The 17,615-nt window shown below is 44.9% G+C and overlaps 1 protein-coding gene across 11 annotated transcripts in view; it reads left to right on the top strand.

Annotated features, from left to right (window-relative positions):
- The window catches only part of PER1 (period circadian regulator 1), a 67,674-nt gene that overhangs the window by 29,975 nt on the left and 20,084 nt on the right, over positions 1–17,615 (top strand). For 5 of the 11 annotated variants that reach the window (XM_070726876.1, XM_070726874.1, XM_070726875.1 and 2 more), the window contains 8 exons: positions 10,890–11,316; positions 12,805–12,903; positions 13,669–13,823; positions 14,134–14,255; positions 14,857–15,058; positions 15,664–15,709; positions 16,061–16,203; positions 17,414–17,492. In XM_070726876.1, the coding sequence (XP_070582977.1) occupies positions 11,075–11,316; positions 12,805–12,903; positions 13,669–13,823; positions 14,134–14,255; positions 14,857–15,058; positions 15,664–15,709; positions 16,061–16,203; positions 17,414–17,492 (1,088 nt within the window). In that variant the 5' untranslated portion in view covers positions 10,890–11,074. Of the gene's footprint in view, positions 1–6,676; positions 7,021–7,914; positions 8,059–10,889; positions 11,317–12,804; positions 12,904–13,668; positions 13,824–14,133; positions 14,256–14,856; positions 15,059–15,663; positions 15,710–16,060; positions 16,204–17,413; positions 17,493–17,615 lie in introns of those variants that run through there. The other 6 variants (XM_070726880.1, XM_070726873.1, XM_070726879.1 and 3 more) reach the window with 4 other exon arrangements.

The raw sequence follows: 17,615 nt of genomic DNA, 5'->3' as shown, positions 1-17,615 counted from the left end.
TTGCTCAATTGTATTAATGTCCGATATGCAGTGAGGTTTCCAGACAGACGAGCTGTATTCGAGAATTAGTCTAGTCTAGCAAATGTTTTGTACTGGTTAGCAGTACAATATTACCACAGAAAAAGCTACGTACATAAGATTAGGTGAACAACTCTTAATGCCTTTTTGACAATGTTGTTACAGTGGCACCTAGATCATTAGAGATGAGTACTCCAAAGTCCTTGACAGAGCGAGGTTCGTCTACCAGCTTGTATCCACCCAACTTGTATTTTGTGTTCTGAATTTTTTTTAAAAATTTACCAATGTGTAAGAAAGAGCATTTGTTGGTTGAGAATTGAAGTTGCCACTTGTTTGACCATTCTGACACTTAACCAAGGTCTTTTCGAAGGGTAGAAGCATTGTCAGCGGTGTTGAATAGTTTTACACCATCAGCAAAGAGGACCCAGTTGTTTATAACAGTGTTTTTCAACCAGTGTGCCGTGGCACACTAGTGTGCTACAAGACATGGTCAGGTGTGCCGTGAAGCTCAGCAAGAGAGAGAAAGAGAGAGAGAGAAAGAAAGAGAAAGAGAGCAAGAGAGAGAGAGAGAAAGAGAGGCAGGGAAGGAGGGAGAGATAGAAAGAGAGTAAAAAAGAGAGGAAGGGAGAAAGAAAGAGTGATGGAGAGAGAGAGGAAGGAAGGGACAGAGAGAAAGAGGGAGAGAAATAGAGCGAAAGGGAGGAAGAGAGAGAGAGAATTTTTTTGTCCAAACTTTTTTAGCCCCTCCCCCCACTCCCCCCTGCTCAATGTGCCCCATGATTTTGTATATGTAAAAAATGTGCCGCAGCTCAAAAAAGGTTGAAAATCACTGGTTTATAATATGGTCGTAAAGGTCATTTATGTAAAGTATAAAGAGTGTTGGTCCTAAAACGCTGCCTTGGGGGACATCACTGTTAACAGGTGCAGGATTTGTTTGGGCACTCTGTATTTTGACCGCTCGCTGCGTGATTGACACGGAAGCAGCTACCCATTTATGTAGGAGTCCAGAGATGCCATAAGATATTAGTTTTAGAAACAGTTTGTCGTGCACTACCGAATTAAAGACTTTGCAGAAGTCAATGTAAATTGCCTCTGTTGCTTTGCCTTGATCCCGTTTTCCTCAAATATCCTCAAACCTATTGTCTTGAGCAGGCTGAGAAACTTGCTGTGATGCAACAAAAGCACTAAGTCACCATCCATCATCGACAAAACCTACTTTAAAACCAAAGAGCATAATGCACAAGGGCAAAAAAATCCAGAAAATCGGGGTGCGGCGGAGATTGCTGTCCCATTTCTAAATTTAGAAGGTGGTTTGGGCACTTTTTGGAAGAGAGCTGTTCTGCTACGATCGCTTCTCACTTCTGTTTGCATGCTCTTTGTCATTATTATTATTATTATTATTATTATTATTATTATTATTATTATTATTATTTTTACACACACCCTATATGGGTCAGTTTGAGAAGGGAGCAAAGCAAACACCTTCCAGAGGTTTGCAACGGGCATTTCTTCGGAGGGGAGGGCCGGGGTTCACAATTGGACTGGTGGGGTAGGAGAGCGCGAGAAGAATTGCAAACTGGACAAAAACATTTGGGGTTTTTTGGTGAGGTGTTAGCACCACTTTATAATGCCTTGGGAAAATCGCCCTTGGAATACCACATCCCGTTTTGGCTACCATGATATAAAAAAGGATGTTGAAACTCTGGGAAGAATGCAGAAAAGAGAAACCAAGATAATTAGGGTGAGGGGTGGGGGGCTAGAGCAGTGTTTCCCAACCTTGGCAACTTGAAGATATCTGGACTTCAACTCCCAGAAGTCCCCAGCCAGCGAAGGCTGGCTGGGGACTTCTGGGAGTTGAAGTCCAGATATCTTCAAGTTGCCAAGGTTGGGAAACACTGGGCTAGAGGACAAAACATGAAGAACGGTTTCAGGAACTGGGCATGGGTAGTCTGTAATATGGTAAATGATTTAGCTTTACTAGATAAATGGTCTAAGCAATGGAAACTGCAGTTTAATGTTTCCAAATGTAAAATAATGCACTTGGGGAAAAGGAATCCTCAATCTGAGTATTGTATTGGCAGTTCAGTGTTGGCAAATACTTCAAAAGAAAAGGATTTAGGGGTAGTGATTTCTGACAGTCTCAAAATAGGTGAACAGTGCAGTCAGGCGGTAGGGAAAGCAAGTAGGATGCTTGGCTGCATAGCTAGAGGTATAACAAGCAGGAAGAGGGAGATTATGATCCCACTATATAGAATGATGGTGAGACCACATTTGGAATACTGTGTTCAGTTCTGGAGACCTCACCTACAAAAAGATATTGACAAAATTGAAGGGGTCCAAAGACGGGCTACAAGAATGGTGGAAGGTCTTAAGCATAAAACGTATCAGGAAAGACTTAATGGACTCAATCTGTAGAGTCTGGAGGACAGAAGGAAAAGGGGGGACATGATCGAAACATTTAAATATATTAAAGGGTTAAATAAGGTCCAGGAGGGAAGTGTTTTTAATAGGAAAGTGAACACAAGAACAAGGGGACACAATCTGAAGTTAGTTGGGGGAAAGATCAAAAGCAACATGAGAAAATATTATTTTACTGAAAGAGTAGTAGATCCTTAGAACAAACTTCCAGCAGTTGTGGTAGATAAATCCACAGTCACTGAATTTAAACATGCCTGGGATAAACATATATCCATCCTAAGATAAAATACAGAAAATAGTATAAGGGCAGACTAGATGGACCATGAGGTCTTTTTCTGCCGTCAGACTTCTATGTTTCTATGTTTCTATGTTTCTATGTTAATGAAAAGAAAGACCCAGGACCATGATAGCAGCGTTCCAATATTTCAGAGGTTGCCACAAAGAAGGAGGGAGTCAAGCTATTTTCCAAAGCACCTGAAGGCAGAACAAGAAGCAATGGGTGGAAACTAAACAAGGAGAGAAGCAACTCCGAGTCTTCGGAGACGGGCGGCATACAAATCTAAGTAATAAATAAATAAATAAATAAACTTAGGACTAAGGAGAAATTTCCTGACTGTGAAAACAATTAACCAGTGGAACAGCTTTCCACCAGAAGCTGTGGGTGCTCCATCCCTGGAGGGTTTTAACAAGAAATTGGATAACCATTGGGGGAAAAAAAGGATATACAGTAATATCTTTTTTAAAAAAAAAACATTTAGTTATTTACATTTTTTAAAAAACCACACGAAAGAAAACATATATATAAAACAGTAAACAAAACCAAACAATACAAAAACATACATACATAAAACTTCGCGGTGTAACTTCTAAGGTTATTGTACAGCAAATTTATATGGACGGTAAATTCTTGCTTGCGTAATTTCTTCAATTAACATAATTTAATTCAATCATCTTTTTCATTGGCATATTTCATTTTGTACTTCACAGATATGGTTATAGTAACTTAATTTAATTAAGAGTCATAGATATACCACTAAATTGAATATTTACAGATTTATTTTGTTTCTCTTTTCAAGCCAATCGTAAAATGTGTCTCCAATTTTATAATATTCCGAATTGTCCTTTTCATTTAATTCTGTTGTCATTTTATCTAGTTCAACATAATCAAAAAAATTTCTTAATTCTTACACTTTCAGTTGGTATATCTTTTTGTTTCCAATATTGCGCAAGGCTAATTCAAGAATATATAATTATAAAAGTCATATTTTTTGTCCACTTCCTGGTCCACTATCCCCAGGATAATGTTTCCGGTTTCATATTTATTTTTTGTTTTGAAATCCCAAATTTCAGAGCCTTTCTAGGAGCTTGGGGAGGGTAAAAACGGCCTCCCCCTCCCACAGATCCTCTGGAGGCCAAAAATGGCCCATTTGCCAACTCTCTGTTGAACCAGAGGACCTATTTTTTTTGCTCTCCCCAAGCTTTAGAGCCTTTCTAGGAGCCTGGGAAGAGGGAAAATGGCCTTCCCCGTCCCCCATCCCGTGTGTGTGTGTGTGTGTGTGTTTGTCCTTGTGAGGCTGGAAACTTGCCTTTTGCTGACTTCTGGTTGGACCGCAAGTTCTGTTTTTTTGCTCTCCCCAGGCTTTAGAGCCTTTCTAGGAGCCCATTTGTCAAGAATCATGAGGCACCACACGTAATGATTGTCATAGGGCACCGATAAGCAATCAGGAAACAATCAATATTAATATAAATTGTAAGGATACAGGCAGCAAAGTTATTGTCGTGCAGTCATATTTGGGAGGAGATGGATGATAGGATTGTTGAGAAGATTAATAGTAATAGTAATGCAGACTTAGTGAATAGTTTGACAGTGTTGAGGGAATTGTTTGTTTAGCAGAGTGATGGCGTTCAGGCAAAAACTGTTCTTTTTCTCAGACAGAGACAGTCTTAGCGAATAGTTTGACAGTGTTGAGGGAATTATTTGTGTAAAGAGTGATGGCGTTGAGGCAAAAACTGTTCTTGTTCTTGAACCGACAGACAGTGAATAGTTTGATAGTGTTGAGGGAATTATTTGCTTAGCAGAGTGATGGCATTCAGGCAAAAACTGTTCTTGTTCTCAGACAGAGACAGTCTTGGTGAATAGTTTGACAGTGTTGAGGGAATTATTTGTGTAGAGAATGATGGTGTGAGGCAAAAACTGTTCTTCTTGAACAGATAGACAGTGAATAGTTTGATAGTGTTGAGGGAATTATTTGCTTAGCAGAGTGATGGCATTCAGGCAAAAACTTCTTGTTCTTGGACAGAGACAGAGTGAATAGTTTGACAGTATTTGTGTAGAGAATGATGGCATTCAGGCAAAAACTGTTCTTGTCTCAGACAGAGACAGACTTAGTGAACAGCTTGACAGTGTTGAGGGAATTATTTGTTTAGCAGAGTGATGGCATTCAGACAAAAACTGCTCTTGTGTCTAGTTGTTCTGGTGTGCAGTGCTCTATAGCATCCTGTCTTAGGAAAAGGGAGGAAAATAAAAGAACACATTGAACTGATTCAATCTAATCTTTGCCTTTTGTTAAAGAAGTTGCTTGTGTTATTTCACTACTGTTAGGAATCACTTGTTAGGAATTCATTCTGTAAGAAAAGAATTGTATCCTTTTTATCTGGTTTATTGCTTCTGCCATTTCCTTCAGAACTAGGTACATCCTTGGAACGTAATAATAATAATAATAATAATAATAATAATAATAATAATAATAACAATAATAACAATAATAATAATAAATTTGTATGCAGCCCCTCTCCGAGGACTCGGAGACATCCTGCTCCATAGATAAGAGTGTGGGTTTGTGTGGGCTGCCTAGGAGAACGAACACAGAAAGACAAGGGAAAGTTGATAGCAGAGATAGGGGCCTGAATGAAGAACGCTTTAAAGACCACATTGGTGGTAAACGTTTGTGTCTGACTGGATAAAGTTTATCAGCATTAAAATGTATATCATACTCCGAGCCACTCTCGCAGGGATGTGGCTATTCCTTACTTTTTGTCTGTATTTTGGAAATAGTATCACCCAGCTCTTTTGCTTTGGTCAAAGAATAATTATCATAATAAAAAAAGAGGTTATTTTTTGCAAGCCTCGTCTTGATGTGTCACTCTCGTTGGAATCTCAGTGGCTCCAAGAAACTCCTGGAACCTCACAGAAGAAATTGGCACACCCATTTGTCTCAAGTCGTGTAAGGTCTCTCCTCTTTGAGGAGTGGGTTGGACTAGATGACCTTTAAGGAGACTTCCAACTCTTTGTCATTCTGTTCATTCAACCGCAGAAAATTTTACCTCCAGAAAATTGCGATGCTCCATTGCTGGAGGGGTTTAAGGAAAAAAAAATTGGGACAACCATTAGTCTCGAGTGGTACAAAATCTCCAAATTGAGCAAGATGGTTGGACTAGATGACCCTCCAAGGTCCCTTCCAACTCTGGCCAGTCTGTTAATTAAATAACAGAAAGACTCCAGAAGTTGTTTATGTTCCTTTTGCTGTAAGAAGACAACCATTTCTCTCCAGTTATAATGTCTACTACTTGAGCAGGAAAGTTGGACTAGATGCCCTCCAAGATCTCTTCCATACTCTGGTCATTCAGTCCTCCAGAGGTTGTTTATGCTCCTTTGTTGGAGGAGTTTTAAGAAGAAATCGGACAACCATTTGTCTCCAGTTATAAGGTGCTACTCAGCAGGGGGTTGGACTAGATGACCTCCAAGTGTCTTCCAACTCTGGAAATTCTGTTAATTAAAGAAGAGAAGTTGTTTATGCTCCTTTGTGTAGTAAGTGAGCAGGGAATTGGACTAGATGACCTCCAAGGTCCTTCCCGAGTCTATTTTGCTATTCTAAACTTGTTTCTATGCCTTCGACCTCTCCAACGCTGCCGAATGCTGATTCTGGGACGGCCGAGGGCGCCGGTTGACGTTCCGCCTTCCCTCTCCTTTCCCTCCGCAGTCTCCAGTTAAGTCCGCACCCCGCCCCGTCCCGCCCCCTCTTCTAATTATGCAGTCGGAAGGCCGCCTTCCGATTGGCCGGCCCTTTTCAGCCAATGAGCGGCCCGCAGGGCCGTCTGCTGGCAGCACCAAAGTACACGTGCGGGGCCGGGTGTGTAAAGCGGGGGCCGGCTGACCTCACCCCGCCAGCGCTTGTGCTTCCCTTTCGCGGCCGCTCCGCCTCGTTTATCGGCTCATAGAACGCCGCCCGCCCGCCCCTGCACGGAGACAGAGCCACTTGAGCCGGCAAGGCGACAGGTCCTTCCACTGCCGCCGCCGCTGCTGTTCCGCGATCGGCCAGCCAGGCGACCGCCCGCCTCCCAAAATCACCGCATCGCTCCTTCCACGCAGCGCCCCGAGAATGCTCAGCGAGGGAGCCACCGCCAACTGGTCCCGGGGAGCCGGCGAGCAGTTCGCCCCAGCTCAGGCTTGCGTCGGGTAAACAGCTTCCCCGACCTTCTTCCAGAGAATCCTCTCCGGGTTAGGAGTCGAGCCAGTCTTCTCCACCCCTAGCCCCCCACTTGTTAAACCGGGTCCCCCATCTTGGGGCTCACCCCCTCGCATCGGTGAGTAGATTTCAAAAATAATAATGATGATGATGGTTGTTATTTCGGTATGTCTAGTGCAGTGTTTCCCAACCTTGGCAACTAGAAGATATTTGGACTTCAACTCCCAGAATTCCCCAGCCAGCGAACGCTGGCTGGGGAATTCTGGGAGTTGAAGTCCAAATATCTTTAGTTGCCAAGGTTGGGAAACACTGGTCTAGTGGATTTATGTTGTGAGCCGCCCCGAGTCCACGGAGAAGGGCGGCATACAAGTCCAATAAATAAATAAATAAATAAATTTAGTAATTTTTTTTTAACGGGTCCGTTTTCATTCCGATTAATTTATGTATTTATGCCTGTGTCCTAAGCCGCCCCTGGAAATACACACCTGCATAAAATAATACAACAACAACATTACTAATAATATCCTTTCCCGATGCAAAAAAAGAAAGAAAAGGGATGGGGAAAAAAGTGCGCGTGCAAAAAGAAAAGGGTAAAAAAAATGCGTGCAAAGAGAATGGGGAAAAGAAAGTGCGCGTGCAAAAAGAAATGAAGACGAGGGGGGAAAGTGCGCGTGCAAAAAGCGGAGGGGCGTGCAATCAGCCCTTTAAATGGAAGAGAAGTGTGGGGGGGGGGCGGTTTGGGAGACCCCCGCCTCGGAGTCTCGCAAGAGAGGCGGCTGCCAAAGCTCCGGCTCGGGCATCACGTGGGGCCGAGGCTGGGAACAGAATGTTCTCTCTGGCCCGGAGCGCTTTCGTAATCCGGGGCCGGGCGGGGAAGGGAAGGAGGGAGGCGCCGCGAGAGAAGACACCCGTCTCGGCCATGTGCGGCGGGCGGGGCGGGCAGGAGGGAGAGGGGGGGAGGCGGGCGTTTGCCCTATTGCAAGGCGGAGAGGGTGGGCTTTTGGGGGCAGGAGGAGGGGGGGTCTGGATTGGGGAGGGGAGGGGGGGCTCATTTGTCCCGAGAAGGGGGTCCGTCAGCTTGGCCTCGAGGAGACCCCCAGCCCTGGTCGAGTTGCTTGTGTGTGGTGGGGGCAGAGGCGGAAGGGGGCTCTTCTATGTAAGCTGTTTTCTATCTACTTTCCCTTTTGATACGTTTTTTTGGGGAGGGAGAAGGTGGTGGTGGCGGTACCGGTTTGGATGGACTTTTTACAAAATCCTGCCTTGGGCCAAGCGGGGTGGGATGGGGCTAGAAGACCTCGAAGGGCCCCTTCCCACCATAGGAGTCTGTCTGTCTATCTATCTAATCTATCTATCTAATCTATCTATCTATCTATCTATCTATCTATCTATCTATCTATCTATCTATCTATCTATCTATCTATCTATCTATCTATCTCTGGGGTGGGGGCTATCTATCTATGTATCTATCTATCTATCTATCATCTATCTTATATTATCTTATCTTTGGGAAAGCTTGGCGTGGGAAGATGGGGAGTTGTTTTGGGATGTTTTTGAAGGAGTTTCTGTCCGCCCCCCTGGAAGCCCACCTCTTAAGGGATTTACAGAGTCACTTTAAAAGAAGGGGGGGGGGGGGCTTCAGCTCCCTAGTTAGCTCTGCCAAACCCCCCCCCCCCTCCAAGGGGATACTGGGAGTTGGAGTCCACCCTTTGGAAAAGTTGGCTCAGAAACCAGGGGTCTCTTCCCAGAGAGGGGTGGGGTTCGCTGATTACCACTCTCCCCCCCCCCCAGCTGAATCCCCAAACCCACTTCCGGCTCAGCTTTCCCCTCTGCAAAGATTTTATTGATTTTTTTTTTTAAAAAATCGTATTATCGTGGAGATCGGGATTTTGGGGTCCACTAAAACAGTTTTTAAATCTTAAGGTTTTGTTCTTGGGATTCCTCACTTTTTTGGGGGTGCAGACTTTGGTGAGAAGGGTGGTACTTTTGTGTGTTTGTGTGTGTGTGTGAAACCCACCACTAGTTGTTTGGTTGTTGTAAAACAAAATGGTTCCTTTAACCCAGCTGCTGCAGCTTTAAACTTTTTATTATTATTATTTGATTCACACAAAAAAACCCACCCCAGTAACACACCGCAAATGAGACTTATCATTATTGTGCTATTTTAAATGTTCTGAAAAGTACACTCTGTGCTAAGAAAAGGAGTTGTTGTGACATTTTTTTTTTTGTAAAGCTTCCCCGGGAGTTGACATCTCGCACCGCCTACACGTAATCACTAGGCACGATGTTCTATTCCTCTCTCTCTCTCTCTCCCCCCTCCCTAAGTGTCCAAGCTGGTACTACAGGGCCCATGCTTCCCAGCCACAGGCTGCTGGGGGAACGCATGCTGGGGGGGGGGGGGAGGACGGTCAAGGCTTCTGGCCAGCTTCGTGCGGTGGCTTAAGAGAAGCAGTTTCTTTGTGAGTTGGCAGTGCAGTTGTGTGTGTGTGTGTTTTCGCCGGAGGAGGAGCAAAGGAAGAGGGCGGGGCTTGTTTGCACTGCTAATGACTAGGTTGCGTGTTCAAAAAAAACCCCACCGACTTTTTTGTTCAGACATCATTCACCGCCTTTCCAAGTGATGGTTTTGCAATGGGAGTTTCGTTCTCCAAAAATGCAAAACTTTCGCAATTGAAAGGTATGTGGACTTCAACTCCCAGAATTCCCCAGTCTGGCTGAGTTGGTTGGGGAATTCTGGGAGTTGAAGTCCACCTTATCCTTGTTTGCTTAAATGGCAAAGAAGGAACATAAGTTTAATCATTCACTCACAACTTTGTTTAACAATGCTTCGAAGTTATGGCAGATTCAGGAAAAGGGACTTGTGACCAGTCCTCGGAGTTATGACCGTCACAGACACCCCCCAATTCTTCCCCCATTGCAAATTTGTGTATTGGATCCCATTTTTGATGGTGGGGGGGAGCCAGATTCACCTAATGGCCATACAGTTCACTTAATGACCACAATGTTTACTTAACAGCTGGCGGAAACAAAGACCTAAAATGGGGTTGTAAGTCGAGGACCACCCAGGAAAATCAACTGGTGAAGCCGGATTTGTTTAATGGCCACGTGATCCGCTTAATGACCATGTGATTCGCTTAATGGCCACGTGATTTGACTAAAATAAAAAATGGGTTATAAAATTGAGTGCGATTTGCAGGATGGCTCAGTTGGTGACCAAAATTCCCAATCCCTGTCATTGTTGTAAGTCGAGAACCGTGATTCACTTACTGACCGCACAATTCCCTTAATGACCGCACGACTTGCCTAACGAACATGGTAAAACTCAGTCCAGCCGCCTGATAGCTCACTTAGTGACTGGAATTGCTGTCTCGATGATACTAAACAGAGGACTTGCCGTATCGTTCGTTGCAAGAGTGGTATCAACTTGAAGTGCTAGGAGTTCAAGTTTGCCCATGTTAAATGTTTCCTCAAATGGTGCAGAGGACCTCAGGGCTCACCTTTGACCTCAGCAAGGGAAGGAACACCATTGGTCGGGGATTCCGGTTAGGGGAAAGGGCACCAAGCGGTGATCATTCTGCACAAGTATTTCCTGCGTTCTCTCTTATGTTATTTATTCTAACTTTGTGAATTCTTTATTATTATTATTATTATTATTATTATTATTATTATTATTATTATTATTATTATTATTATTATGTCAGTGCAACATAGCAAATGAGATCACTATGCTGGATTTCGTATTTCATCCCCAGTCGGGTGCTTCCCAAGCACCTAGGACTGCGTGATGTAGCGGCAAATTATGTTTGCCAATCCCAGTAAAGCAGCCTTTTGCAATTGAAAGATGGAGATTTTGTCAATTCCGATGGTTTTCAAATGTCCGCTGAGATCCTTTGGCCCTGCGCCCATTTGAAAACTATTATTATTATTATTATTATTATTATTATTATTATTATTATTATTATTATTATTTTCTTCTTACCTCTTCCCTTGTAGGTTGTCCGTATGAAATGAGTACTCCTAAGTGAGGCCGTTTGGCGCCCCGCACCTCCCTACGAAGAAGGAGGTTCCGGTTTCCGCCCGCCAGCTCTCGTCCCGCCTCTCCCCTCCTGTGGGATTTATAGCGTTTAGCACCCTGTTATTTTTCCCGAGGCCAGAGCCCATATTCCAACAAGCCGGGGATGAGCGCTGGGTGCGAGTCCAGCCAGAACAGCGGGGGCGGGAGCAGCAGCATCAGCTCCGGCGCCCCCCGCAGGACGCGGGCTCCTCGGAGTGACGTGCCGGCCCAGGCCACTGACGATATGGACGTCAATAGCAACGGCTCCAGCGGCAACGAGTCTCACGGAGATTCGCACAGCAGTTCGCACAGCAGCGGCAACGGGAAAGACTCGGCGCTCCTGGAAACAACGGAGAGCAACAAGAGGTAACGGAGAGGAGCCCTTCCTTGGCTTACAGCTGGAATGAATTCCCGTCACTAATTGAGAGCGAGTCTGAAATGAGCCGCGTCCAATTTTACTTGTTTTTTTTTTTTAAGTAAATTTATTTTTATTTTTTGCCATGGTGGTTAAGTGAGCCCCAGAGGTCACTAAATGAATTCTGTGGTCATTAAGTGAATCTGGCTTCCTTCCTTGACGGAAGCTGGCTGGGAATGTCACAAATGGGGGTCATATGACCACAGGACACCACGATGAATTCAAACGTCTCTGCATTTTAATCCTGTTAACACAGGAATGCCGTAACAGTCATAAGTGCGAGGACCGGTTTGTAATTCAGGGTTTTTTTCCCCAGTGCTGTCGTAAGCTTTAACAGTCACTCAACAAGGGGTTGTAAGTTTGAGGACCTCCTGTAAAGCGGGAGGAAGTCGCCAGAATTGCATAGTGTTGTCGATGGAGGATATCTAGATTCACTTAACGGTCACATGACTCGCTTAGCGACCGTGGCAAAAAAATAGTCAAAATCAGGCACAGTCGTGTGTGACCACTTGTTTAACAACTGCCCAGCGGAAGTTTTGCTCCTAATTGTCATAAGCCGAGGACTTAACTTGCAGTTTGGGTGGGTGGGTGGGCAATGGAATGGAATAGAATAAGGGATAGGAATTAGAATAGAATAGAATAACAGAATATAGAATAAGAATAGAATAGGAGAAGAAAAGAAAAATAGGATACAATAAGGGATAGGAATTAGAATAGAATAAGGAAGAGGAGAGGAGAGAATAATAGAATAGAATAATATAGAACAGAATAGAATAATATAGAAAAGAATAAGAATAGAATAGAATAAGGGACAGAAATTAGAATAGAACAAGAAATAAGAAAATAGAATAGAATAAGAGTATAGAAGAGAAGAGGAGAAAATAGAATAGAATAAAATAGAATAGAATAAGGGATAGGAATTAGAATAGAACATGGAAGAAGAAAAAATAGAATAAAGAATAGAATAAGAATATAGAAGAGAATAAGAATAGAAGAGAATAAGGGACAGAAATTAGAATAGAACAAGAAATAATAAAATAGAATAGAATAAGAGTATAGAAGAGAAGAGGAGAAAATAGAATAGAATAAAATAGAATAGAATAAGGGATAGGAATTAGAATAGAATATGGAAGAAGAAAAAATAGAATAAAGAATAGAATAAGAATATAGAAGAGAATAAGAATAGAAGAGAAAATAGAATAGAATAAAATAGAATAGATTAAGGGATAGGAATTAGAATAAGGAAGAGAAGAGAGGAGAAGAATAGAATTATTTATTGGCCAAGTGTGAATGAACACACAAGGAATTTGTCTTTGGTGCTTATGCTCTCAGTGTACCTTAAAAGATACATTTGGCAATGATGTCGATATACAGGATTGGGGTTTCGTTCCTAAGGTCTAACACCCCTCACTCAAACCCCTTTCCCCATCTCTCTCCAGCTCCAATTCGCAGAGCCCGTCCCCTCCCAGCAGCTCGGTCGCTTACAGCCTTCTGAGTGCCAGCTCGGAGCAAGACAACCCTTCCACCAGCGGTTGTAGGTAAGCTGGGATGGGTAGGTGAGAACTTCCCAGGTGTGTGGGAACGCACCTGTGTGCGACAACAGCTCTGGAGAATGGGCGGCGGGAACGTTTAGCAGGGACAGAGGAAAGTAGAGATCAAAGTTATGGGGGTGGTGGTCTGAATTTTACTCTCCCTCTCTGGGTGCTCTTTGCTTTCCAAGGAAGTAAATAAAAATTATTTACAATTAAAAACACTCTTTTTTTGTGTGTACAGTTTGTGGACTTCCGCTCCCAGAATTCCTGAGCCAGCATGGTTCAGCATGGCTAGCATGAGGGAATTCTGGGAGTTGAAGTCCCGGAGATGATGCCACCCATCAAAGTAATCAAGCAGCTTTTGATTACCTTATTCTCAGTAATAGCATAGGCAACTAGAGATAGAAATATTGAAATTGAGAGCATTAACTAATTAATAAAAAAAAGGTAACAACCAACTACAGCTTAGCCGTGGTATGGTGGCCTAGAGAGAAGCGTCTTGAGTTCAATCCTAGGTAGAGGCAGATATTTCTCTCTCTCTGGGCACGCTGCCGAAGAAAAACTCCGTCCTGGCAATGGGGAATGGCATCCGGCCAGTAAAAAAAACCCACTCTGCTACCTCCATTGAAGTTGCCCTCTGCACGGAATTATTATGGGGTTGTTAAAATGAAGACGATGATTGTGTGACCGAGAGAAACAAGCCACAGTTTTAACTTTGGATGTGGAGGATGAACGGTCTCTCTTCTTTGCCCCCTCCCCGCCCCCCTGCAGCAGTGAGCAGTCAGCCCGCGTGAAGACGCAGAAGGAGCTGATGAAAGCCCTCAAGGAGATGAAGATCCGCTTGCCCTCCGAGAAACGCAGCAAGGGGAAGTCGGGCACGCTGGCCACCCTCCAGTATGCCCTCTCCTGCGTGAAGCAGGTCCAAGGTGGGTCCTTTGCAAACAAGATTTATATGCTAGATTTTGTATCACAAATCGAACACTTCCCAAGCGTCTAGGACTGTGATTTTTAAAAAAAATTATTATTATTATTATTATTATTATTATTATTATTATTATTATTAGTATTAGTATTAGTAGTAGTAGTAGTAGTAGTAGTTGTAGTAGTTGTATTAGTAGTATAGTAGTAGTATTAGTAGTATTAATAGTATTAGTATTAGTATTATTAAAATAATAATTAAAATCCATATTCTCATGCTGATCTATCTATCCTTCCCTTTCTTTCCCGGGCGTTTAGCAAGCCAGGATTATTATCAGCAATGGAACATTGACGAAAGCCAGCCTTGCAGCCTGGACATGTCTACCTACACCATCGAGGAACTGGAGAACATCACATCTGAATACACCCTCAAAAATCCCGTGAGTCAGACGCTGCTTTGGGGTTTTCTTTTCTTTCTTTCTTTCTTTCTTTCTTTCTTTCTTTCTTTCTTTCTTTCTTTCTTTCTTTCTTTCTTTCTTTCTTTCTTTCTTTCTTTCTTTCTTTCTTTCTTTCTTTCTTTCTTTCTTTCTATTTTTATGCCGCCCTTCTCCTTAGACTCAGGGCGGCTTACAACACGTTAGCAATAGCACTTTTTAGCAGAGCCAGCATATTGCCCCCACAATCTGGGTCCTCAATGTGGGTTAGGCTGTTTTTCGCCCTCCTCAGCCTTCATGAGGCTACCTGAAGCCCCTGGAGGACGAAAACGGCGATCTTCTGCCCAATGGGCCTACTGAAAGTCAGGAGGCTTCAGCGAGGGCTGCACGCATGTGTGGGGGGAAGGCGTTGCATAGCGGAGGTGGGCTTGACCGTCTGGGCACCCCTTTGGCATCGTTGCTATATGGGCTAGCTGAGAAATTCTGGGAGTTGAAGTCCGTAAGTTGTAAAGTACCCAAGATTGGAGGGTTCCCCTTTTAGGGCGCGTCTTCCGTATCTCAACCTTTGCTCTTTTCTTCTGGTTTGCCTCCCCCTCCCCCAAAAAAGGACACCTTCACGGTCGCCGTATCCTTCACTACGGGGAAAATCCTGTACATTTCCGACCAGGCGGCCTTCATCCTGCGTTGCAAGAGAGAGGTCTTCAAGGGGGCGAAGTTTGCTGAGTTTCTGGCCCCCCAAGACGTCAGCATATTCTACGGATCCACAGCGCCGTACCACCTGCCCTCCTGGGGCGCCTGCCCCTCTGCCAGTAAGTGGGCGGTCACTTGGCGAGCTTGTGAGGGAGGGTGGGGACACTTGAAGTCCACCTGGTTAAGGCACCAGGTTAGGAAGGAAGAAACTGGGCATTCTAGCTCCACTGTAGGCGTGAAAGCTGTCTGGTTGAATTTGGGCCAATCACCAGGAGACTGGGAGTTCTAGTACCACCTTAGACCTGAAAGCCAGATAGGTGCCTTTGGGCCAATCACCAGGAGATGGTGAATTCTTGTCCCACTTTAGGCATTGAAAGCCAGCTGGGTGGTTTTGGGCCCATCACTAGGAGACTGGGAGTTATAGTCCTACTTTAGACATGCACGCCAGCTAGGTGATCTTGGGCCAATCACTCTCTTTTCAGCCCGATCCACCCCACAGGGTTGTTGCAGAGAAAATAGGAGGAGGATATGCTATTAGGTATATCGGCTGTCTTGAGTTACTTAAATTTAATTTAAAGCGGCTTATCGGACGAGAGACTTGAGGCCCGAGCGAGGAGCTCGGGGAGGAAAAAAAGGCCTCACTTTTTTTTTCAATTTCTCAGGCCAAAGGGGCTGTTGACCGCCGGCCATAACGATCTTTCTTCCCTTTTCTTAAAAATTGCAGCTGCCAGGGACTACACCCAAGAGAAATCCGTCTTCTGCCGCATCAGGTGAGCTGCGTCGCCACGGATCAGGATTGGAACTCAGCTCTTAAGGCCGAAAATTCCTCCCCCCGCCCCCACCTACGTCCCCATCTGTCTTCCACACCAAAAGCCTTATAAAAAAGAGGCCGCTCTCGATAAGGTCCCGCTAAAGAGGAAGAAAAAGACCTTGAAAGAGATCCCAGAAATCCCCCCTCCCCAGGGGAGGGAGGAGATCTCTGTGGGGAGGAGGTGGATCTGGGAGGCGGGAGGAAAGAAATGGCGGAGGGGCTGGACACACCCCTCCGCCCCTCCCTTTGCCCTACCGCTGGTCCTGCTCTCCTCTGGCCTTTGGTCTTATTACAGGCGTTTGTTTCTCAGCGGTGCTCACGCCGGCGGACGAGAGCTGCACTACTACCCTTTCCGGCTGACCCCTTACCTGACGAAGGTGCGGGATTCGGACAGCGCCGAGGGTCAGCCCTGCTGCCTGCTCATCGCCGAGCGCATCCACTCGGGCTACGAAGGTAAGAGGTTTAAGAGGAGCCGTCTCCATTGGGGCAGCCCAGAGGGAAAGTCCTTTTCTCCATCACACAATACTAGGACGAGGGGGCCCTTCCTAACGCTCACAGGTGAGGAAGTGAGGACAAATCAAGGGAAATATTTCTTCCCCCAGAGGGTCCTTGGTTGATGGGATTCCCTTCCAGAGCAGCTGTCAGCCTGATGAGAGCTTCAAGGCAGGATTAGACAGATTCATGGATGCCAAGTGTATCCATGGAGGTTATTGAAATGGATGTCCATATGCCACCTCTAGGTTCATTGAGGCAGGCAGGGTTCCCTTGAGTACCATATGTTGGGGGTCAAGGGAAAGGGAAGGTCTTGCCTTCTCTTTCTGCTCAAGATCCCCCTGGACAATTGGGGGGCCACTGTGTGACACAGAATGCTGGACTCGATGGGCTTTGGCCTGATTCAGCAGGGCTCTTCGTAGGTTCTTATGAAAACGTGCCCATGCTTTGGGCGTCGTGGCAGGGGTGATGTTGGAAATCCAGCCCCAGGGAATATCATAACCTGAATTTGTGCCCCCCCCCCCCGGTTTTTTTTTTCTCACGGGACATCTCATTTTACTATTTGGGGTCCGCGCCTTCTGGATCTTACGAGAATGTCTGGGTATCGGGTCTTGGTGGGATCTTATAAGAGGTTTTGTCTGGTTTTGAAATGTTTAAATTGGCTGGGTTTTTTTTTTTTTTTTAAATTTGGCTGGTTTTAAATTTTGAACCGCTGTCCTTTTTTTTTTCCAACCCCCTGTAAGCCACCTGGAGTTGCCTTATGGAATATATGGGTGGTTATATAAGGAAGAAGGCGACAAAACAGGGATGATAATGGGAGGGAGGGAGAGAGGGAAGGAAGGAAGGAAAAGGAAGGAAGGAAGGAAAAAGGGAAAGAAGGAAGGAAAAACAGGATAATGAGTGGTTAGGAAGAGAAGGAAGGAAAGAAGGAAGGAAGGAGAATGGGAGGGAAGTAAAGGAAGGAAGGAAAAGGGTGAGCAAGGAAGGAAGGGGGAAGGAGGGAGGAAAAATTGAGGTTGAACTCTTTTCCCAAGCGCTTTGCAAATTAAACATGGGGAAAACTGTCATGTTTTTCTACATGGTTAGGCGGACGGTGTGTGTTTGTGTGTGTATGCGTGCGAGCCCCCAGAGCGAATTGTCTTCACTTGTGCCTTCGATTTTTCACTTCCAGCCCCCCGGATTCCTCCCGATAAACGAATCTTCACCACCAGACACACCCCCAGCTGCCTTTTCCAGGATGTGGATGAGCGGTAAGGGCCCTTAATACTGGCTGCTTAGTACATTGGCATAGTGGTTAAGGCATCAGGCAAAAAACCAGGACCTGGGAGTTCTAGCCCCACCTTAGACCTGAAAGCTAGCTAAGTGACTTTGGA

This window comes from Erythrolamprus reginae, chromosome Z (genome assembly GCF_031021105.1).
Source record: "Erythrolamprus reginae isolate rEryReg1 chromosome Z, rEryReg1.hap1, whole genome shotgun sequence".
NCBI lineage: Eukaryota > Metazoa > Chordata > Lepidosauria > Squamata > Dipsadidae > Erythrolamprus > Erythrolamprus reginae.
Note: the sequence above shows the minus strand (reverse complement) of the source record. Positions and strands in the feature narration are given on the sequence as shown.